The sequence below is a fragment of the Suricata suricatta genome, chromosome 8, assembly GCF_006229205.1.
Source record: "Suricata suricatta isolate VVHF042 chromosome 8, meerkat_22Aug2017_6uvM2_HiC, whole genome shotgun sequence".
NCBI classification, from domain to species: Eukaryota; Metazoa; Chordata; class Mammalia; order Carnivora; family Herpestidae; genus Suricata; species Suricata suricatta.
Window position 1 is genome coordinate 84,316,344 of NC_043707.1, and position 25,962 is coordinate 84,342,305.

Below are 25,962 nucleotides of genomic sequence, written 5' to 3' on the forward strand. Positions count from 1 at the left end.
TTGATGTTTCTTTTTTTGTAGTAAGTTTTGTGGATGGAAGAAGCCACTGTGAAGAGAGCTAAGTCAAGCAAGACCCCAGAGAGATAGAATAACTTTTATCTTTATTTCTTGTTTGGCTTAGTGAATACATTTAGAGAACAGATCTGGTGACTGTATGCATAATTCAAATTGATATATGAAAGGCTTAAATGATTTTAGGAATAGTTTCAGAGAATGATCTGAAGAATGCACTTGTCTATAAAACACTGCTGTGATTTTTACACTCTGACTAAGGAAACAAGTGGGTTTTGTTCCAAGAATATCGTGGTTATCATAAATACCCGACTGATGTTTCCTTCAAGTATCTGTAAGTGTTTGGGGCCAGATTAAATACATACTTCATTCATTTTTTTTTTTTATTCCTGGCAATCCAAAGACTATTTCCACATGGATTTTTATATGCTGTGTTCTTTCATGGACTCTTACAACATAAGAACTCAATAGGCCATTTAACTGATTCCAGTGAGCCAACACAACTTTTCCAACCCAAATAGTCACTGTCTTGCACTTATAGTTAAGATAACCACCAAATATATCATCTAAGGTTGTCAGTGTTATGTGTGACTCAGCCTCACATCTCATGGAACTTAGTATAGGTATGATCTCTATTGTATTTATAATTTCTCAAAATCATCTGTACATTTAATATGATAAGACACTGTGCTTACATGATTTAAATGATTCCTCATAATCATCCTTATGTTGACTTCTTAAATTCTTATTGGTTATGTTCCAGACTATAAGATGGATTCTTAGAAGAAATTTAAGTTAAATCTGTGAAGGCTGTTGTTCATTAAACAAACAAGGGAAAAACTTATTTTATTTATGTAGTTAAAAATGTGTATGTGTTAAAAACAAACAAACAAACAAACAAAAACAAAAAACACATGGAGCCACTCACAAACTCAGTTCTACGTGATGATGCAAATGGTGGGGAATAATCCCAAATGGTTGGCCATGTAAAAATCATTAGTTTTTGGTTTGCATATATACTCTGCCATTTTCCTTACTGATGCTGTTCCAGGACACTGTGATAGGTGGCTGAAATGAGAAATGGCAGTTGGGGCAGATCAGACTGCACACTTTTTTAGTGAAAGTGAAACTAATAAGAAATTTAAATTACCTTTACTAAATTGAATTCTAGAGATTCATCTAAAAACACATCATCCCCTCACCATGGTGAGGTGAATAGGAGTTGAGGACACAGTACTAGGTAGTAGTTGAATTTGAGGCCTGCAAGTAATTAAAGGCAAAGCAGATGATCAATTTGAGGATCCAAGAGTGATTCCTTTAATTGTATATGGAAATTTCAAAAAGCATGCTATCCTAACACAGTCTTTCAACCTCTGTTGTTTGGAAAGTTTCCAATGTCCTTCAGTCTCTGTAACTGGTGACATAGAATGATTAATTATGAACACAATTGTAAAGTCACATGTATCCCCAGTAAGGGTCCCATGAGGAGAGAGATAGTCTGTGATTTAGCATGAAATCTAGAACTTCCACCCTTCATTGTTTTTACATATGTTGTCATGATGATGATAACAGTGATGACAATGTTATAATTACGTCCTATGAATTAAACAAGTTTACATTTAGATGACGAATTTATTCCTTTATTATTCTGTCCTAGGTATAAATACTCAAATATGTGCACAGCCATTAAATGTTACTAAAATCTGTACTTATTTAGTGATTTAAAAATTGTTAAATTGATTGAACACATATGCACCTTTTCAAACAAATTATTTTTCAGCTCAATTTCTAAATGAAAGGAGTTTGAGAGAGTTTAAGATAAGGTGTATGGAAAGGGAACATACACCTAGAATAGTAGGATATTTTAACTCTCCTCATTGTTCTGTTTTTCTATGTAAGTGCATAGGATATTGGAAATACTGTAAGACATGCCACTTTGTCACTCACAGAGCTCAACAGAGTCCTCCTGACCCGTGTGCATGCATGATTTATAAGCAAACTATAACCCAGGAACCCCCAGAAACCGAATGATCATAAGATGCCTGAGGCATTACCATTCTTCCCTGCTCATGTTACCCAAAGTAAAAGCATCTTTTTTTCTCTTCTATTTTCTCCTAGCATAATGCTGCCTCTGATCATCCCAAGTCCTTCCCAGTACCATACCTTATTCTGGATACAGAGCTGACAATACCTCTATTTTTGTTTTCTTATATTGAGGTTATTACTAGTTTTTCTCTATTATAAATAGTACCACACTGAAATACTTTGTGCATAACCTATCCTACCTGGTTCACTTTAAAAGAAACCAACAAAAAACTAATGTCTGCTGATTTGAACGCACAAGGCATACCTATAAGACATGTGTTACTCATATAAAATGGGAAAGGAAAACATGAAAAAATTTGTCTTCTCTGCATTATTTACCTAATTGCCTCCTTCTTTTAATTTTAAGTTCCTTGAGGGCAAGGATTATGCCTTGAAAATCTTGCATTTCCTGTGAGTCCAGAAGTATTCCCTCCATAATACTCAGTAAAAGTTTGCAGTCTTGAGCTGAATATGAAATGGCTTTGAATAGTCAGCAAAGCAACACCTGTTTTTGCCTCCACGAGCTATACTGCATGTGAAGGATTCCATTGGCCCTCTTCACACAGCATCTGCTGCCAGCAGGTGATGCATTCTAGGGAGAAGAGCCTTGCCAGAGGGATTTTCCTCTACTAACATCCTCTTCCCAGATGTTCCTTCCCTGTAACATATCCTGAATTATGAGGCCCCTGGAGGCAATTGCCATCACTGAGATGACATGTCACACCTGGAATTCAACATTCTTCCCCCACCACACAATTTCCCAAAGTTAAATGTCAAATCTAAGTTTATTGCTAAGGGACTGGGTTGTTTCTCTGTGAAGCCAAATATTGTGCTTAATATTAGTTCACACTCATGTTCACCACTTTAAATATAGGTAGACATGCAAAGACAAAACTAAACTATTTTAAGATCAGATAAACTTGACAAAATAATACAGAGGATAAAATTTATGGTCTTGTGGCACGACATCATTTTTCTTAAATATACATACCTCTGCCAAAATGAATCAGTTATATGTTTGGAATATGTAGATAAACTAGACTGATCTCTATGTACTGTCTTCTGTATGAAGGAGAAAAGTACTATATAACTTTTTTAAAAATAGTGACCATTATGTGTGTATGTAATTGTGTGTGTCTTTATATATGTACATATGTACACATGTATTTAATAGTTTACTATTTCAAACCTGTACCTGCATCCATATATCCAGATGATAGTTTTGTTTAAGTTGATTATCATTAGCTCTCCTATTCACCAATGAGTCATGCAGAATTTTCTCTACTTTCCTCCTAGGGTATCTTAATATCTTTTATTTCTGTTCTGTTTCAGTTAAGCTATAAAGAGTCTTCTGTTTGGAATGGTTTTTATTTTTTTTTTATTTTTGCCTGGGAAGATTCACATAAGAGTTTAATGATAATATGTTTTAAATGCCAATTAAAGAATGTCATTTAGAAACAGTTACAATGGTTTATTGCTTAGGAATAAGCTTTTTCCTCAATCTCAGCTATAGTTACATATAATCAAATACTTTATATTTATAATCAAATCATTCTAGATTTTTTTATAACAGAATTTTGGTTTTATTAAAAAATCTAGGATGATATTCAAAGTATAGATAAAGAAAGCCTAAGAATGGAACAATTAAAAGAATTCCAGAACAAGGCATAGTTTTCTAAAAGTTATGAAGATGTCTAATTGGAATTTATTGGTTTTGACCTGGAATTTCAACATAGTATAATTTGTATAGAGTAAACTAAAACTTACAGCACAAGCTAGTCTTACACACTGGCAAAGGGACGAGTTGATGAAAGCACAGGAAAAGGGTGGTACTGAAATTAAACTCAAAAACCACATATAGGGCATCTAATAATAATAGCTTATACCGATGCCAGGTGCTTTACTAAGTTCTTTAAATACACTGGCTTATTTAATCCTCACAGCAGCTATATGGGGTTTGTGCGAGTATTGTTTCCAGCTTTCAGATGAAGACAACGAGGCTGAGATACAGATATAACTTGTCATGGATAACACAACTAGTAGAGAACCCAAAATTTGTTTCCATGCCATTTGAGGATGAAGTGAGACCATGTGATATTTGAAAAGATATGAACATTTTAATTGGAAGTTCATTTAGGGATTTTTCCTATCCAGCATTCTCAAAGTGTATTCCATGATCCCTAGTTTTACCAAGTGCTCTTGAATAAAAGCTTACATAGTCTAGTACACTAGGAAAACAAACAAACAAACAAACAAACAAACAAACAAATACAATAAAAACTTTCCCCCTTTATTCGTGGAGATTTACAGTAAGCATAACAAAGATTCTAAGAAATCCCAGAGTGAAGAGATCTGATTTAACCAGGGTTTCACAGCCTTCACTGACAAGAAGACATCTTTCAAACCCTTCGGAATGGAGCCCCTTCAAGTATAAACAGTTAGAAAGTCCATGCCTACTAGTTGGCAGATTGAAAATTGAAGTCCCAAATGCCTTTGTAATCCTGAAATCTTTTTTAATGTTTATTTATTTATTTTGAGACTAAGAGAGGGTGCACGTGGGCACTCACTTGCACACAAGTGGGGAAGGAACAAAGAGAGAGACAGGGAGAGAGAAAATCCCAAATTCCACACTGACAATCCAGGACTCAGTCCCACAAACAGTGGGATCCTGACCTGAGTTGAAATCAACCCACTGAGCCATACAAGCTCCCCTTACCTCCTAATCTTATATATGTTCTATATAGAGAGCGACTGTTCTATCATAAGTTTCTTCCAAATTTCCATTTGTCTTAAATCATCTCATCAAGAAAACCATCATTATAGTGGAGATACATAGATAGAACAGATAGATTGGCTATGTTGCAATATGTTATAAATATGCACAATAAAATTTTAATTGAAGTAATATTCACTCTTTTGTTGTTAAATAATTCATTTATGCTAAAGTATTTAATATCTAAAAATTAGGGAAAAAATAAAACCAGCCAACAAAGAGAAAACTCTAGGAGAGCCCTAAGGATCCAGAGAGTATCTCTTGGGTGGGACCATAGGCTGGAACTATAACATCATGGAGTTGACCATATGTAGTTCAACAGAATTTGACATTTATTTTTCTGAGCACTGAATGTTTTGTCCTTTCAGTTCCTCCGAAGATATATGACATCTCAAGTGATATGACTATCAATGAAGGAACCAATGTCACCCTTACTTGTTTGGCCACTGGGAAACCAGAGCCTTCCATTTCTTGGCGGCACATCTCCCCATCAGGTAAGGCAGAAATATATCAATGTTGTTTGTGCCACTATTCATTATTCTCCTGTAACCTCAATGTGCAGAACCTAAGAGTCAACTTCTATATTTTTTATATCTTTTTCATGAGATAAACAGGATGCGTATTTTTATACTGAATCTTTATACCTAAAGGCACTGTAGTTTACAAAAGTTAAATGAACAGTTTCTGTCAGAGCCCAGAATAGAATCTATGTCTCTTGATTCTTAGTCAAGGTCATTTTCATTTTACTATACTGGATAATCACAAATCAATAGACAAAAACTCAAATGGAAATATCACAAGAGAAATATCTTCATTTAAATGTGTAAGGCTTTTATTCAATCGTCATTCACATGTTAATAGGCCAGCATGAACTGCTAAGGTAATCAAGAGAGAATGAAATTATACAAATCATGAGGTTGCTGGGTCTAATTTCAAAATGCAGTTCAGAATCAAGGAATTGGCAGTTAGAATTAAATTTTAACTGATGAGGGATCTGAAAACCCTAGACTTTAAGTAACTTGTACAAGACCCCAGAGCTAGGTGAAATTAAGGGATGTAACATTTTTTATGAGTTTCGGGGGCTTCTGCTACATTCTCCTAAAGACATTGAGTCAACTTTAGGAAGTTGGGGATAATCATTAGCAAAACAAGGCTGTTTTCACAACCACTCTTCACAGCATCACCAATTTGTGAAAAGATTAAATATTTGAACTATATAGCTTTGAGTTGTACCCTGGAGATAACAGTGGTACTTTTAATGAATAAGATATCACCACATACTCGATAAGTGAAATCTGATTTTATTTGTCTTATAGTTTTGGTGGAAATAGCTCTAACAAGGCTAGCATGATTAAAGTACTTTTAAAGAAATCAGAAAATCACCCTTCATGTAGGTGTAGAAAGATTACAATGTCCACATCCATTTTATCTGCTAATGCTTTCTTTAGTATCACTTGTCCTTAAGTGTCTTTGAGCTCCCTCATTTATGCAGTCGGGCTAATGAGACTTACATCATATGCTAAGTATTACTATGAATGTGAGGACAAAATCAATAGAACAGCAGTATACACTTATATAATATGCGTTATGGCCCCTGTATTATTTCTGAAGCAGGAGTGTGCTCTTGACTGGCAATACTTCACTCAGAGCAGCTACAGAATCATAAAACTGGTAGATGAGCAGGACTGTATGGGGTCTAAGTGAGACAAACTGAGGACCAGCCCTTAGGATACATATGCTTTTATCTCAAAGTCCTCCTCTGCATCCTTTCAGCCAATTCTATTGCAAATCTCATAGCCTCATTTACCTTGACTTAGTTGCCTACCTTCCAAAAATCAAATGATAAAAATGCCTAGCTATTGTGAGACCCAAAAAAGATAATAAGCATAGATGCGCTTTAAAAAGTATAAGGTGATATGCAAATGTATGGCTGATTCTTAATCATCTTTCCAGGGATTTAAATCTGATATGGCAATATAAATTTGTAAGAATGAAGCACATAATCTCCATCTTCATATAATTTAAGATTAATATTTTGGACTGAACTCTCCTGCTTTGCAGTGATTGTTATTATGCATATTCTTCTGTTTTAAGTGCTTAGATACATTTTGGTTTAATTAAATAGCTTGAATGTTGGTTAGTGAAGTTATTAGGATAATGATAATGGATAACATCATGAAGCTGAAAGAAGACAGATTGGGTTTACAAGTTAAACTGTGCATGGATTTATTTTTCTGATCCAGCCATACAGAGCAAATGAGTAAAATTAGCATAAATATTAACTATTATCCAATGAATAGCTAGACATGGCTGATATATTTATAAATGCTTCCAATAATTTCAAATGATAATCTGTTAATGATCTGTATTCAAATGTTCAGCCCTGTAGAGTTTCTGCTTTAAGTAACATGTCTTATAATTCTATTAAACTTCAACTTATATATTTATATTTAAAGCAAAATTATAAATTCCACTGATCTGTCTATATTTATCTAAGAAATATGAACATTTTGCATGCTCTCTTCTTTTGCTACATCACAAAAGAAAATGTAACAAAATAGTGATCACATGAACAGTCGATAGTATTAAAAACAGATACAGATACACTCCCTGTCAGTACTAGAAATAATAGCTGGTTTTTCTACATGTGTAATTTGTTTAGATATTTTTTTAACTAGTAGTTTTATTAATTCTTGCTGATCCATTCATGATCTATATCAGTTTTAAACATCAATTAAAAATGTCTGGTCACAGAAGAATAGTTCCACAAAGCTTCTCCCTAATTCCACCCAAAAAATTAGGCTTTGGGTTTAAGCACATCACAAACATTGCCTTAACTCCCTGGAGCTGTTATTCTACCTGTTGTTTCAAACAACACAGTGTACTTTCCACAAAAGCATCTTTCTTGAGAAGTGTCTGTATATATGAGCTTTCTTGGAGTTTATCTATATTGATGATTTCTTTCTTTCTATATTTTGTATTCTATATCTAGGAATTAATTTCAAATTCATGTAAAAATTGTTACAACTTTTACAAACTATGCCCTACACTCATTACTTGGTTTCATTCATCATTGTTTTCCATTTGCTTCAACATTTGTTGTGTGTAGAGTATATGGAAATTTATATATTTTTCATTGAATCATTTGAGACAATCTGCATACTTTATGCCCTTTTCTTCCTACTTATGTCAGTGTGCATTTCTGAAGACTAAGGGCATACTTTTATATAGCCACAATGCCGGTTTCAGATTATATACATGCAACATACTTTAATGCTTATCATACTTTGTCCCATTGCTATTCATATTCCAGTTTTGTCACTTGATGGAGGAGTGTTCTTTGTAGATTTTTTCCCCCTAAGTACAAAATCCAAGTATCTTATTTTGTTGTCACATCACTTCAGTCCTCTTTATTCTGGAGTCTAATTCCTAATGTCATTATCAAACATTGATATTTATCAGCAATGAATGCCCCGTCCACTTCTTTTTTAATAGGATGGTTTCTTATTTGGGGTTTGATTCATGTTTCCTCATGATTAGGTTCTAGCTATGCCAATCTGGGACTAAACAAGTAAGTTGTTGCCATCTCAGGGAATGATATCCACAGGCACAGGATAGCCATCTGTCCCTAATTTGTAATTTGTGATGTTAATTTTGATTACCTAATCAAGGTGTCTGATTTCTGCATTGCACAGTTCTCTCTCCTCTCTCCTCTCTCTTTTTTTTTTTCCATCCCCATTCTACCATTAAGTAGTAGGGAGAGATGTTAAAACCATAAAATGCAAATGTCTGTTACTTGTTAACCTTCCCCTTAGATTTTGCATTATCAGTGATTCTTTTGTGAACTAATCTTTAATCTAATGATTACAAAATGATGATTTTTCTAGCTTGAGCAATCCTACTTTTACCAGTTACCACTTGGCATTCTACTGCAATCATAAACCTCACTTCCCCTATTTCTTATATATTTATTACTTTATCTAGTTATTATGGCAGAAGCTCATGGATTCCCAACTTTTTAAAACAGTTGATAGTTCAGTACTGTCTTTGGTTATTTTGATTCTCAAATTGTCCCTTATTTGGTGAGTGGAAGTCACTTCATTCTGATTCCCATGTCCTTGTGATGTGATACCATCACTTTTTTGTTTCAATACTTTCATACTTTCTGGCATAGCAAAATATGCCAGGTTCATCTTGTATTTTAACTGCTCTATCTCTGGAATCAGCCATTTTATATTACTTCAAATGATTGGATACTATATGCTTGGTGTTATAATAATTATGCATTGGTTTAAAATATATAACCCTGGTCATCTACTTTATATTAAAATTATCAGAAACTCAGACATCTAGACTACTTTCTGTGATATCTTATTAACCAAAAGAACTTAAATAACATTAGTGCAAAGGATTAATCATATTTTTTTGGTTGTTATCTAACAGTCCTGGGACAGGGCCTGGAATATAGTTGCATACAGAAGGTGATTATGGAATTAATGGTAAAAGGTATTCATATCAAGCAGAACATAAGGAGGCAATTAATTGTTCATGAAAAATTTAGATAGGTCTGTGCACCTTTATTTACACATGATACTGCTGCTTCAACTAATCTATGACTAACTTCTTATATACTTAGACATTTTCAGTTTTCTCAAAATTTGTAATATAAGGTAATTTAATTTAATATAATTTAAAGGTAAGGTAAGGTAATTTAATATAATTTCTAAGGGAATTATAATAATGAAGATTCCTACCTATAATTTAGGCATCAATCAGATGGTGCTAGTATAGTACAGTGATTAAAACCATGAACTTTATATCAGTCAGAATTAAGTTTGAGACCCAGATCTTTATCTTACACACTGTAAAATCTTTGACAAAATTGTTAATGCCTTGAGTCTTTACATATAACATGGTGGTACTAATTGTGCCAGAATTGACATGAGTATTAAATGGAATAGTATAGAGCATTGAACAGAGTCTGTCTCTGACTTATGGTAAATACTGTGTAGTATTAGCTATTAATTTACTACTGAAATGTGTTTAAATTTTTGATCAAATGGCATCTGCAACCTACAGGTCCAGGGGTCCCAGAAGGATGGATGGTGTCAGAGAAAGGGAGAGAGAGTGAGAGAGCCTCAAGTTTCTTTCTGATCACCAGGCAGGCATCTCTGCTCTGACATAGTATCTAACTTTATTTATAGTGAAAGGTACAAGGAGCAGAAAGGCAGTAAATGATTTCTCATAGATAATTTTTACAATTTTCCAGAACATGGATTCTGCAGAAGTTACAATTCTAATCTTAGGAGTAATGATTTTCATAAAAAACTTAGCTACAGGCACTCATGTTATCATATGGGAAGGGCAGGTATTTTTTAAGCATACATTTTTTTCCCATAGGATGCATAAGACCAAGATATATAAAACCCCAGGTATCGCTCTAAGGAAGCGACCTTTAACCATGAGGCAAACAGCATTGTTTAGTAAAGGTCAGTTTTTTTATGAGTAAGGGTCAGTAGACTGTTTATAGCTCTAAGAGAAAGTTTCCAGAAAACAGTATCCCCAAAAGAAATAATGTCTGCTCTCACAGTCCCAAAGACGCATGATACTTTTTTGACATATATCGCAGTAGTGATTTTTACAACGACATCCAGGCCTAGAAAGTAGTGAGTGATCAGTTAATTGCTCAGCTAGGAGGAAAATTATATGTTGCTTGCCTTAGTTGCATTAGGGTGTATCTAGTTTACGTATCTTTTCTCTGACCAGGTGCAATCATGCCTCAGGGACAGGGCAGGGGGACAGGCTACTCCTGACACTAATCAGCAAACACTCCGAGGCTTGGTGCCCAAGCAGAAATGAAAGTTGCAAGAGGGTAGATGTTGGTCGCTGCCTGGTGGCAGGAGACCATGTAAACTTGCTGCACCCTCACCAGGAATTTTCACTCAACCGGTGAGTTCAGATAGCTCCCAACACCAACCCTATTTCTAAAATTGAAGGGCCTACATCCAATTCTTGTGCATTTCACACAGTTGCTCTCAAATAAAGGCATCATAAATCTAAAACTCAGTTAAAACTTTTAGAGAACATTGACAAATTTACCCAAGGCATCTGATTTTGAATATAAAGACAAAATAAATTTCTTAATCATACATCATTATATTTAGAAATCTAGGTCCAATCAAGAAAAAAAAACATAGGAAATGTTAAAAAATACATTTTAAAATAACAGATTACAGGTAACAAATATGAGGCATTTTGAAAGCCTCAATCAAATTTCCATTTATTATTCATTGCTGCTTATCTTAATCTTTGCTTCCTAGTTCATGTGTAGACTTTAATATTTGGAATCTCCAGAAATGTTCACGCTCTACCCTGTTTGTGTTTATTAGCTGACAAAGATATTATTTTAGCTCTGGAGCTAAAATATGATCATATACACTAGACTGTATGTCTTAAATTCTCTTCTGTCTAATTTTCATTGGTTAGTGCCATTTGATGGACTATATCACCCTAATTATCCATAGGAGTTAAGGCTATTGCCTACCTCAAGATAAAGACTGAGAAAGAGAGCACAAGCACAGGGAGGGGCAGAGAGACGGGCAGAGAATCCCCAGCAGGCTTTGCACTTTCAGTGCAGAGCCTGAAGCAGGGCTCCAACTGTGAGATCATGACTTGAACCAAAATTGGATACTCAACCATTTGAGCCACCCAGGTGCCCCTGCCAGTTCTTTATTCCATTAAATATACTCTCTCCTTCCATCTTTAACCCCTTCCCCTCTATTGACTTCACTGTGTCCACAAACTGCAGTTATTCTTTTCTGAAATCAATCTCCTGACACTTTTGCTTGGGCTTATGACTGGCATCTTGTTGTTTTCTGTTTCTTCCCCTAGTTTCTATCTCTGTGTCTTCTTTTTCCTGCCTTTCTGTGAGTTATTTGGCCATTTTTGAATTCTGCTTTGTTTTATCTGTAGGGTTTTTTAGTGTGTTTCTTCACATACATTTGATAGTATTATATCATATAAGCATAATTTATCATAGTCTACAGGTATCCACATTTTACTAGTTCCAGTGAAGTATAGAAAACTTACCTCCATTTATTCTCCTGCTCTTCTTAATATAGGAATCTAAAATATTTCTCTACATACATGAGAACTACAGCAGACAGTGGTACAGTTCCTGTTTCAACTGTCATACACATATTAGAAAACTCAAGAGAAGGGAAGTATTTTGTATTTATCTCTTCTGTTACTCTTCCTTTATCTATTTATAAAACTTCTTTTAGCCATGCTTTTATGGTAGGTCCACTAGAGACAAATTCTCTCAGAGTAGTCTTCATCTGAGAACATCTTGATTTTGCCTTTATTCTTGAAGGATATTTCTGCTTGGGATAGAATACTGAGTTTAATAAAACATGCACTTACTTCACATTCAAGTAGCCTTAAAATAACCTTAAGACAATATTTGGAATTTATGTGGATTGACGGATAGAACCTTTGAAAACTAAAAAAGAGTGCTCTCCATGCTTTCCGTAAGTATTGATATAAATTTACCCCTATAAAATAAATAGCATAAACTGTCTATTAAGACTATAATAGATATTGCCAAACTAAGTTATTTTAAGGATTTTAAGACTATCAAAAGAGAGCCATTTAAGGAAAAACAAAGTCAACTTCCTTAGGCCACAGGTTAGCAAGCTAAAGCCTCTGGGCCAGCTGGCTTTACCGTTTATTTCTGTCAATGAGGTTTGTTGTTGTTCTTCTTGTTGTTGTCATCATTGTTGTTGGAACATAGCCATGCTATCAATTTTATGTATAGCCTATGACCGCTTTCTCAATACTACATGTACAGTTGAATAGTTGCCATAGAAACCATATGGCCCACAATCCCTAAATAATTTATTATCTGTTCTTTTAAGAAACAGTTTGCTGGCCCCTGCCTTAGATACTTTAAAAGAAGTTTAGATTTTAAATTTTGTTTCCTAGCTGTAAGACATACAGATTTAGCACATTAAAACGTCTGTAATCTTTAAAGAGAATTAAGACAGAAATGTTAACTACTAAGTATCAGAAAAAATAGAAAGCTGTAAAAATTGAAAATTATTAACTAAAAACCACGTGTACCATTCAAATCTATAGTTTAAAACAATTCTGAAAATAATTTGAGTCAATACAGGTACAAACTAGAACTTATTACTTTCTATTATGCTTTTGATTCTATTGTCATTCCTCTTTTGTGAAAGAAAGCCTTCTCTGAAACACTCAAGTGCTGAGCCAACACCAAGAATGATATGATGAAGAGGCTGTGTGTGTGTGATCCTTGCAAGCTGGCAGCCTGTCGCCCAAACACTGTAATTCTTTAAGAGTTTTTTTTTATTTCAGGTTTGCAATCCTGACACTACACTTTACTCTTTAATGTTAGGAAGAAAAATTTAGTAAAACCAGCAATTTATGCTGATGACATTTCAACAATACTAGATCTTCAGATTGCAGGCTATGGTTCTTGTTCCATTGTAGAGTTGTAGTCAATGTGGAGCGTTTGTGAATTTCCATAATGGCTTTACATAATGGATAATTATATAATGAATGAATTTACATAATGATGGCAAGTTAAACTTTTACCATAAGATTGCACACCAATAATTTATATGTGCAGTTAAAAGTATCTTTTTGTTCTGCCAGTTTTCTTTATAATTTTAACTTTTATTTGTCTATTTCCAGAGTCCTCTCTACTGCTATTTAGTGTTGGGCTATGAGGAGTTATTTGTATTCAGAACTGTTAATGCCTGCTATTTTAATTGAGAAAGCAAGAAAGTTTTCATTATTTTAAAACACATATAAGGCTAAACAATGACTCTGATGATACGATGAATCAATATAAAAAATAATCCACTAATCTCAGAGGAAAGTGCTTAACCATATAAAAGAGAAAACATGAACCAATCAAGCATTTCAAAGCATTTTAGAAAAGATCTTTTTTAATTTTCTTATGGAACTTAATTTTTTGATGGAGCTGGGAATTAGGAAATATATAAATATATAAACCTAATTTGTTTTTTATCAATTTAAGTATATTTGGGGCTCCTGGGCGGCTCAGTCCGTTGAGCATTCAACTTTGGTTCAGGTCATGATCTCACAGTTCGTGGGTTTGAGCCCACATCGGGCTCTGTGCTGACAGCTCAGAGCCTGGAGCCTGCTTTGGTTTCTTTGTCTCCCTCTCTTTCTTTAACTATCCCCCTGCTCACGCTGTCTCCCTCTAAAAAAATAAATAAACATTAATTTTTTTTAAATTTCAGTATTCTTAACATAAAGTGTTATGTTAGTTTCAGAAGTACAGTATAATGAATGATTGAACAATTCTATACATGACTCAGTTCTCATCATGATCAGTGTGTTCTTTAATCCCCTTCACCTTTTTCATCCCCGCCCCTTGCACCTCCCCTCTGGCAATTGCCAGTTTGCTCTCTATATTTAAGAGAATTGATTTTTTTGTTTGGTTCTTTTTTTCCCCTTTGTTCATTTGTTTCTTAAATTCCATGTAGGAACAAAATGATATAATATTTGTCTTTCTCTGACTTATTTCACTTAGCATTTTACCCTCTATATCCATCCGTGTTGTTGCAAATGGCAAGGTTGCATTCTTTTAGGCTGTTTATATTTCAAGAATTAGATATTTCTATAGTATTTTTTCAGAGTGATTTTGATGTCACATTACATGTATTCAGAAAATGTATTACATAAATGGTTATATTAACACAAGTTAGGGCTTGTTTATAATCTTAGAAAATTCAGCTTTTAATTTGGTTGTAAATTTCATGCTAATTCATGCTGAGGTAAGACTCCATGGGTAAAAATTTCACTCATAATATTAAAATAGATCACATATGGATCCAGAAAGATCACCTGTAGGTACTGTGAATGTATAAAATGAGCTCAGTTTGAGACACTTGGGTGGCTCAGTTGGTTGAGTGTCTGACTTTGGCTCAGATTATGATCTCAAGGCTTATGGGTTCAAGCCCCCCATTGGCCTCTGTGCTGACAGCTCAGGGCCTAGGGCCTGCTTCTGATTCTGTGTCTTCTCTGTGTTCCCCCCCGCCTCCGCTCATGCTCTGTCTCTCTCAAAAATAAATATTAAAAAAATAAATAAAATAAAATGAACTCAGTTAATACTTACATTAAGTATTAATTAATGAGCACTTAGTATGCCCCAAGCACTGTTCTAACATAGGTTAACATATGCTAACTATTTTACATGTGAAGTATTATAACTTCACGGATACACTCATGAAGAAAAGAGCACAATGTTCATTTGAACCCAGGTTGTACTGATTATTTGAACCCCAGCAGTCAGTGAAGATACAACTTGGTTTTTTTTCTCATAAATATAAGATCATGTCCATCAAGATTACATTTGTACACAGACAAGTTCTACTGGAACTTAAGTGCTGTTTCTGGCTTATTACTACAACATATGTAAGTAAGAAAAAGAAAATATGTTAATAATGATTTCTTTTAAATCATGACCCAAAGTGTCATTGACAATTAGACATGAGCATATGGTTGGCTTGAAATAAATTATTAGAGGAGTTATGATATCCAGTGTAAAAGAATACTATGCCTATTTTCTCCACTCAAAATCAATATCTTGCTATTGAATTTTAATTATATTCCCCTTTGTTTTAAAATTATATTTTTCTTATTTAACTTGGCCATAATTAGGTATAGTCATCGCTCGTGAAAATTAAAATAATTTTAGTAATCTTGGATTATAGATCAATAAAACTATGATAAACACTTTTTATTCATACTTTTTATGAGCTATCTCTGTATGACCCATGAACCAGGCAAATATATCTACATAGTAAGTACTCAATAAATATCTATTAAAGGATATAATATTTTAGAATACTATAAATTCTTTATATGAATAATAAATACATACTTGCCAATTAATGTCTTAAAAATTAATATGACTAATAATTATTTTCCTTTATAACCTTTGTGAACAGATCATTTCCCCAAAGAAATTATAGAAAAAGCTAATAACATTTTTATAATTATTTAATTCCTATTAAACAAAGTACTATACCATAGTGCTAGAAAGGACATATTAATACTAAAACTACTTGGTTTCAAATCCCTGTTTTGCCACTTACTGCATGTGTTAAACTGGACAAATTTCTTAAGCTCTCTGTGTCTCATTTTCTTCATCTGCAAAATGGAGATAATAAGAGTAATAGTAATAATAATAATAATAATAATAATAATAATAATATCACAGAGCTGTGATCTAAAGAGAATATTAACCAGCGAGTTTAAAAGAAAACTCAGGAAAAATTAAGAGCTCCAAATTCTTGGTTACCATTATTAAAATTTCTTTTACAGGTCATCTTCAGGTAAAAGTTGCTTGAGGACAGATAATGAAAGATGGTGAGATAAATACCAATAAATGCTGTGTGATAAAAAGCAGATAACAACTGCATTTCCAAACTTGTGAAATGCTATTTTCTATTTAGTTGTTTCATTTAGAAGACAGAAAAGGGATTACTTTACTGAGCAACTACCACTACGACTTCTAACAAGTTTGAATTATTTACTCAGATTCTGAGAAGTGGTGGGTGGGGACTGAGAGGGGAAAACAGGAAACACTATGATTTGGAGGAGGAATAAATTTGTTTTCCTTAGTTTTATTTTTGATGAAGGAAAAAAATCCATAAACATAAAGAACAAAAGAAAAGTCTTTCAGACAGCTATAGATTCCTATGATATTGTCTTCACAATAAAGGAGCAAGCAAAGTCAAGTATACAAAGGATACTATTACCAGGAGACCAGCAATAATGGTGCCCAGTTCTTCTGTTTGCTATTATTATTTATAAATCCCCTAACCCTAGTTTACTGTGCAACCTGATTTCAGCCTGTTAAAATTTCCAAAAATTGTATGGAATATTTTTTATCAGAAGATGGTACCTTCATTCTCTATGAAAATGTTACAAAAGTAATTTTGTCCTAAGAGAAGAAGGTCAGCATTCATGAAATGTCCTCTAGTATAATACATAATGAAAATGTCTTATGAAATGTTGAGGAACTAATTTTGCCAGACTGACGAAAGAGACAAAATGCAATGTTTATTGCATATAAACTTTGTGTGTAACCTTTGCCTGAGAGATGGAGACTAAAAAAATAGAACTGTCGTGTATTTTTGTCTAACTAAGGCTATGGTTCATTGTAATCTTTTGAAACTTGCACAGTGTATTCTTGCATAAATTTACAGATTAATAATAAGCCACACTAAAGTCTCAAAAATCTGTTTTTAAAATATACAGGATTATGGAACTCATTAAAATAACCTTTTTGTTTAGGTTTTATTTTCACCTTCCTTGTTAGCCAATGTTTTTTAATGTTTCCTTTTGCATTAGGTTTGAATTTAATCCAGTGCTAGCTGTATTGTTTCTGGACAGTGCTGAAGCTCTGAAGATGTATTATACCCATGCATCATCATAGCATTGTCATTCTGAGGATATATTAGTGTAATACATCTTCAGAGCCCTCAAATGAGAAGCTGTCTGTAAGGAATGGGGTGAGGAGCAAATTCAATTCAATTACAGGACAAAAGAACCAGCTGAAGAGAAGGAGAGAACTCTCAAAGCAAGATTCTCAGTGGAGTTGATTACAACCGGGTATTTCATGGAAGTATATTCCATTTTTCCTTTTGTGACATGACAAGAAATAATTATGGATTGTGAACACACATCTGTAAAGATAAAAGGCTCCCCCATCCTATGTTTGACTCAGTAGACACCTGATGACTTTCTGAGGCATTTAATTAATTTTTGAGAAGTTGTATAACCAGTGGTATTCACTTAATATATCAGCCTAAAGTATACGATAACTTACAAATTGGTTATTAAAATGTGATAGGTATAAAGGAATGTTTTCCTTTCAAATAAAATCTTAGTTGGCAATTTCTAAATTTTCAGACATAAGAGACAGCAGCTGGCTGAAAAGTGATATACAGGCAAGAAATGAGAAAATCAACTCGACTATATCTACTAGATTGGACTGTCTGCATGCTCCTGGGTGACTGTCAGTTAAGCGTTACAACTTTTGATTTTGGTTCAGGTCATGATCTCAGTGTTCCTCAGATGGAGCCCCACACCACTGGGCTCTGTGCCCACAGCAGCAAGGAGCTGCTTGGGATTCTCTCTGTCCCTCCTCTGCCCATGCAGGCATACACGCTTTCTCTCTGTCTGAAAAATAAATAAATAAACGTAGATTGAGCTGTCTGGAGTGATCAATAAGTCTTATTACTAGGGTAAATTTTTCTTGGATACCTCTCATCTGCTTATAAAGCAAAGAGCTTCTTAATTTTGTCATAGTATAAATACATTCAGTGTTTAAAGCATTCAGTCTGGCTTACATGTTTTGCAAAAACATTGCTTAGTAAAAACTCCTTGGTTATATTATGAATATTTATTTTACATTTATTTTCTTTAAAATCCTCTGTTGAACACTTCCATGTCAGGCAATTTGCTAAACAGTGAATACGCAGATGTAAGATGTAACAACTTCTCAAAAATACAGCTACTGGCTTCAAAGAGTTTACAAGCTTGTTGGAAGACACAGGTGTAGAGGAAAACAATTACACATTAACTAGAGACTAGGTATAAAGTCAGAGACTATGCATACAACAAGGAGGTATCTGTGAGAAGCGATCTTGTAAACTAAGCCTTGTAGCTGAAGGAAGGGAGACTGCTGTGTGAAGTAAGGCTGTGTGTTCTGTGTAGAGAGAATAGTATCTGCAAATAACTGAAGGCAGGTGAGAAGTCAGTGTGTTTTAAAACTGAAGGCAGTGGGCCTGGAACAAGTAGAGAAAAGGAGAAGAAAATAGCTTAAGGGGAGGTTGCAAAAGGTTAGCAGGTGGTGGTCTGGTCAGATCAACCAGGTATTAGAGACCACAGTGAGCAAAATAGGTTTTTGTTGTTTGTTTGTATGTGTGTTTGTTTTCTAAATGCAGAGGGAAGCCATGGAAGCACGGGAGTGACATGATTTTATTTTAATGTGCAAAAATTGTTTTTGGTACTGGGTAGAGAATGAGTCGCAGGGAGCCTGAAGCAGAAGCAGGGAGGCCATTTAGGAAACCTGTGTAGTAGCATGCAATGTAGTAGTTGCAGTGAGGGATGATGCTGACTTCAATAAGCGTGATGGCAATAGATGGAGAGAAGTGCCTGAATCCTTACCCTTTTACAAGTAAAATAAAAAAACTGAGATATTGAAAGTGGGGAATGCATTTTTGTTCTATGGCTGCATCAGTTTGGAGAACGGGCATGTTGTTAACTGACATGAAGCAAACCAAGGGAGATATATATTTTCAAGAAAGATCTATTTTTCTTTTGGCCATGTTATCAGACATATTAGACATCCAAAAGGAAATCTCAGTGAATAATTGGCTAAATGAGGCTCAATCTCATGGAAGAGGCCAGGAGGCAAGTGGACAGAGAAAATGCATGACCAATGTGTGAGGATTTGGGAGATAAGAGAACAAAAGAAAAAGCAAGAGTTGCTAGTATGACAGACAAAGACTGAGGAAAGTAAATTGTAAAATTTAAATTATTTTGAAAGTAAATTCATAGAGGGACACCTAGGTGGCTCAGTCAGTGAAGGGTCCAACTGTGGCTCAGGTCATGATCTCACAGTTCGTGAGTTCAAGTCCTGCATCAGACTCTCTGCTGTCAGCACAGCCTCTCCCCCTGTCTCCCCACTCTCTCTCTCAAAATGAATAAACTCTTTAAAAATAAATAAATAAAAGTAAATTCATAGAATAGGAAAGAGATTGTTTTAATAATTAGAAAATAAAAGCTTGATGAGTTGAAATGTAGTAAGAAACAGAATAAGATACATACAACAAAGTGTCCATTGTGTGTGGCAAAATAAAGATCAATTTGACCTTGATAAAGGCCATTTTAGTGATACATTTGGAAATTGGAGTCAACCAGGTAGGTTAAATAGGAAAGGTAGGTGAGGGTGGTGAACAAGTGGAGAATCTTGTCTCTTTCAAGAAATGTTGTGGCGATGGGTTGAAGAGAAGTGGGATGGTTGCTGGACTGTGTGTAAGGTTGAGGAGCAAATTATTTTAAGAGAAAGAATTAATATAACAAATCCAATATACCTATCATGTGCCTTCGGCAATTATCAACACATGCTAGTTTTGTTCATCCATGCTGCCTTCCCAAACTTAAAGGGGAATTTTTTTCTTTTTTATTATTTCACAAAAACGTTCCTGTTAAAGAATCATAGGAGTGCCGTACAATAGTAATTGCAGAACATCTAAACTCCAGTGGATCATAAAACAAGACAGAAATAGGAGCAATTGTAAAAGTAATACCACCTTCTCTTTCATGTTTTGTTCTTAAGCCCACGATGTGGAGGCTTCTGTTCAACCGATAGAAAGGGCATAAGGAGCTGAGCACTCTCAGGGGTGCGTGGCGCACTGCTCGCGAGCCCCCTGTCCTCACTCTGTCATTGGAACACTCCTGTCAGCTGCAGGGACACAGAGTTTCTCAGTTCCAGCTTTCAGAAAGCTCCTCTTCTCCTCTTTTTTGATAACACGCTCTGTCTCTTAGTTCCGTTCCATTGCTTTGCCCTGAATTGTGTGTGCTTTATGCCCAATTCATCACCCCAGGTGTCTGCTGCCCTGACTGGCACCAGCCTGGAAATGTCACCTGGCAGTTTATTGCTCAAAGGAATCACAATCCTTTCCCTTTCCTTGCGGTCTGTAACAGGAGGTGCGGTCTTCGAAAAAGTCAGCCTTTCTCTTCCCAGGTGTTCGCTTGCTCTGCAGCCATCACATACTGCCAACTGTTCCTATCACCGGTCGAAAATGCTACAGAGCATATGTTGGATCCACAGAGTTAAACCAGAAAGAAGGAAGAAAGAAAATCGGTGTAGTTTCTAGATAGAAAAAAAATGCTATCTACACACCTGTGGGATCTGATTTGTACAGTAACATGTATACCAGTTCACTAGGAATAAGAAAAACGCTCAGTACATATAATTTGAGGCTATAAGCCAAAAAAGAAACTTTATATGATATGTTTGATCAATTTGTTAGATTCTTAAATTTGTGTTGTGTCTCTCAAACATTGTTTCTGTGATACACAGAGTCCATGTTCTGTAAGACTGTAATCTAAAAGGGTTAGGTGGAATTAAAATTCTGATTTAGGTAGTTTGGTAATGGAATTGGAACTCAACCTTTACTGGCTTCAGTATGCAAATTTATCCTCTGTAGGATTTCCTCCTACAGATGGTGGGGTAATCAGATGTAAGGGGGTTGAATAGAATATGATTTCTCCAAACCCCACTAACGCAAAGAAGGACACATGTTGAGCTTGTTAAGGCCCTGACATAATCATCTTTAATCATGATGTCTAGACTAAACATCAAACATGTCTAGATTAAGATATGGAATTTGGATTGTTGTTTAGCATCAATTTTCTTATATACTGTGTTCCAATTTCATTATTTTGAAATTATTCTTTCATTTATAGATCTAAAACATCCACAAATTTGAAATCTACTCATTAAAGGATATGGACCTACTAAATGCAGAGTAACAGCCCATCCACAGAATACAAAGAAGGTTGTATACATAATTACTAGAAAATCAGAGGAGGAATCTTGATTACAGTCCACAGGCAAAAGACAGTATCAATAGCACTGATTCCCTATCTTGAATGATGGGAATGGCAGTACGTAGCTCTATGATTGCTAATAGAGATGTGTATACTTCCTTCTGGAAGTATTCAGACTCAGGCAAAAGACTCCTGAGATTTAGCAAACCCACTGACCATGACCTACTTTTGAGGATTCATGTGGGTACAGACAATGCCATCTTTGATCTCTGCTAGGGTATAAGATTTACAAGAGTCAAATCCACTTTCTATCCTGATCTTCATTGTGTTTGCAATATGATAGGTGCCTAAAAATATTTTTGAATGGATTGTAAAACCTGAAATATATTTTTAGTCATTTTGGGAAGTGATTTGATCTCTTCTTCTATTAATATAGCAACACTAATGATGTCAACAGTATCTTTTTGTGAGCACTTATTATCTGTCAGGCAGTTTATATTCATTTTGCTAATTAAACTTCAGAAAAGTCCCTATAGTGTAGGTGATGTTTGTCATTTACATATTTGAGCTGAAGGAACTGGGACTCAGAATTTAGTAATGATATCAAGGGCTACAACTCTTATGTTTCAGAGTCAGAATTTACATTCAACTTTGATAGACTCCAAAGCCCAAGCTATTCATCACTAACAGTAGGATATAGCATATAAAGCCCAGCTGTGTGGAGGTGCCAGTAGTGGGATTAGAATTTTTGTTTCATGATGTTTATCTCAAAATGACCAAGATTTTCTGGAACCATTGACAGCAAAGTGAGGTATAATAACATAGAATTGATACTCTATTTGTTAGGTAACAAACTCCCTATCAATGAGATAATATGACCGCATAATTTCATATCAGGAATGCTACCTAAATGAACTCTGCCACTCATGGAAGTTAGATGGTATACTAATGATTGATACCATTGTATTTTATTATAGACCAGTGTATTAGGATTCTCCAGAGAAACAGAATCAATAAGAGATACATTTTAATCAACTATCTATTTTCACATAGCACGCTCTTTTATTCTAAATGTATGTCCTGTCTTCCTGTTTTGCATTAATATATTTTTTAAATAAATGTGAAACCAAATTGCAAAATTTTGTTTAAGGTATGTATATAAAATATGCATCATATATTTATTAAAATTATAAAATTTTATTTAATATGTGTATATATATTTGCATTTTGTTTTTTATTTATTGTTATCTTTTTAAGTTTTTATTTTAATTTTGGTTAGGTAACATACAGCGGTATATTAGTTTCAGCTGTACAAGATAGTGATTCAACAATTCCATACATCACCTGGTGCCCATCATGACAAATGCACTCCATCACTTATTTAACACATCCCTCCAATCCCCTCTTCACTGGTAACCATCACTTTGTTCCTTATAATTAAAAGTATCTTTCTTGATTTGTCTCTCTCTCTTTTTATTTTCCCTTTGCTCATTTGTTTTGTTTCTTAAATACCACATATGAGTAAAATCATATGGTACTTGTCTTTCTCTGACTGACTTATTTCGCTTAGCATAATACTCTCTTGCTCCATCCATGTCATTGAAATAATAAGATTTCATTCTCTTTATGTCTGAATAATGTGCCAGTTTGTGTGTGTGTGTGTGTGTGTGTGTGTGTGTGTGTATCACATCACATATTCTTTATCCATTCATCAATCAGTGAACACTTGGGCTGCTTCCATATTGTGTCTATTGTAAATAATACTGCAGTAAATTTGGGGGTGCATGTCTCCCTTGGAATTAGTGTTTTTGTATTCTTGGGGTAAATACTCAGTAGTGCAATTGCTGGATCATAAGGGTAGTTCTATTTTTACCTTTTTGATGAATCTCTATATTGTTTTCTGGAGTAGCTGGACTAGTTTACGTTCCCACCAACAGTGCACAAGGGTTCCTTTTTCTCCACATCCTCACCAACACCTGCTGTTTCTTGTGTTGTTAATTTTAGCCATTCTTACAGATGTGAGGTGATATCTCATTGTAGTTTTGATTTTCATTTCCCTGATGGTGAGTAACAATGAATATCTTTCCATGTGTCTCTTGTCTATATATACATTTTAAATGAAATAATGGTGAGCCCAAATGACAAAATTTTATTTAATGCATGTATCATATATGTATTAAAATTATAAAATTTTGTTATATATGTGTGTATATATATATACACACACACACACATGCATAAAACATAACTTTGCCATTTGGGCTCACCTTTATTTCATTTAAAAAATGTGTTGATGCAAAAAAAGAAGACAGCACATACATTCAAAATAAAAGGCAGTCCTCAGTAAAAATGGATAGTTGATAATCACACATTAGATTCCCTTCGTTATCAATTTCTCTATCATTCAAACCTGAACTGTATATTTCCTGTTGATCAGGGGTCAACAAACTACAGCCTGTGGGACAGATTCCTTCTGCTGCCTGTTTTTGTAAATAAAGTTTTATTGGAACACATCCATACCCATTTATTTGTGAATTGTCTATGGCTTCTTTCATGTGGCATCACCAAAGTTGAGTAACTGCAACAGAGACCTTTTGGTCTGCAAATCTGAAAACATTTGCCATTTGGCCCTTTATGGACAAAGTTTACAGGCCCCCACTATACATTATAAGAAAATTCCATCTCAATTATGTTTCCTTTCTAGTTTTACACTGTATGTGAACTACTGCCATATCTTTAGAAAGTCAATAATACTTGATTTTATGGTTAGTACTTCTGAGGCATTATATAATTCAAGTATATTCATTTTCTTTCTTTATGCTGCCAAGTTTCAGTCAACCAGTGAACCAGATGACCACTAAATTTTTCTCAAATTCTCAGAGTTTAAAACTTCACATTCTCATGTTGTTATAGATGTTATTTTCACACAATTTCCTCTATATCTATGCCAAGAAATTTTTTATTACAGAATTTGGAAGGGATATATCCTTGTCTGCATTGTTCTATTGATAGAGAAAATGTGTCTGTAGACTTCACTCCAGGAAGAGTGCTGTTCTGAGCCAATTTATGTGGCCACTTTTGAGTGAGGCAGGATTTTTTCTTGGAAGAAGGAGCTGAGAGCTGGCATGTTTGCCCAAGAGGCCTGTGGGCCTTCATTGAGTGACAGCCACAGAAGCAGCTCTAGGCTGAATAGCTCCTGCCTAGTAAGATAAAAGTCGCTGTTTGATCAACATCCAATGGGTAGAGAAAGCACAAGAAACAAACAGTGGGGGGAAAAAAGTTGTCAAGTAAAATCAATAAGGCCTCTGTCTGGGATTCGGGAAGTCAAATAATGGGAAAATGTGTGATTTAATAGTATTGATCTTCAGAGACATCCTCAGCAGAGCTTCTCATGCCCTTAACAGGGATTTGTTGTGTTAAATGTTGATCATTCACTGTTCTGGGAGTCAAATACATTTCTTGATGTGTTCAAATTATACTGCAATCTAAACTATAATAAGTACCATGTCTGCACTTTAGAGGTGAAATAAGTAAACTGTGTAGATAAATTTGAAATGGCAGATTAAAATAACAGATCATGGGATGCTCATTACTGACCTTAGCTAAGAGTTCATCTCTTTTTAAAGAGGAGATAAAACCTGAAACCACTGAATTTTTCAATAACGTTGGATATTAGTCTGTGCTGGAGGAAGCAGGGTAAAGAGAAAACAAAAACAACAAAACAAAGATTAGCACCAAACGTTTTACTATATTCTCATTTGATAGGATATCTTTTCTAGACCAAGATAGTACGCCTAATGAAAAGAGGAAAAGCCATAAATGTAAGCTCCACCACCTTACTGTGGGATCTTAAGCAAGGTCCTTAACCTACTAAGAACACAACTTTATAACCTCAAAAATGAAGGTATAAGAGAATCCCTAAGATATTTTCTGTTCCAAAGCTCTTTAATTCAGTGACTATAGTTATAAGCTAAGTCCCATAAAATGGGGCATACAACATTCTATCTCATTACATTCTCCTAAATTACAGATACCTGAAATTTGAATTTATACACACATACATGCACAGTCATATTAAAAAACAAAACAAATCAAAACCGTTGAGATACAAAACCTTACAAAACCTTCTTAATAAAATATGAAAGACAAAAATTAAACTATAGACATGCTTTCTGGGAAAACAAATAGCAGCTCAGTAAAAATATGAAGTCTGACCATACTGGCACATAGGGTGAAAAATATTAAACAATGGCATATATAAAGCTTGTTGTCTAAAAACGGGGAGCAAAACATTCATCAGGAGAGATTGATTTTTTTGTGACCTTTGAGAAGAATTTCTGCATATGTCTGTACTGTCTATAAATGTAAGACATTAAATAGTCAACAGAACTCTAATGACTTTTTAAATTAATCTTTGGTTAATGTGAAAAATAAGTGACTGTTTAAGAAAGAAAAAGTGATATAGT

General features: G+C 34.5%; 1 protein-coding gene across 3 annotated transcripts in view; it reads left to right on the top strand.

The window, feature by feature from the left end:
* The window catches only part of NEGR1 (neuronal growth regulator 1), an 837,537-nt gene that overhangs the window by 489,850 nt on the left and 321,725 nt on the right, over positions 1-25,962 (top strand). For all 3 annotated transcript variants that reach the window (XM_029948828.1, XM_029948830.1, XM_029948829.1), the window contains exon 3: positions 5,239-5,364. In XM_029948828.1, coding sequence (XP_029804688.1) covers positions 5,239-5,364 — 126 coding nt within the window. The remainder of the gene's footprint in view (positions 1-5,238; positions 5,365-25,962) is intronic.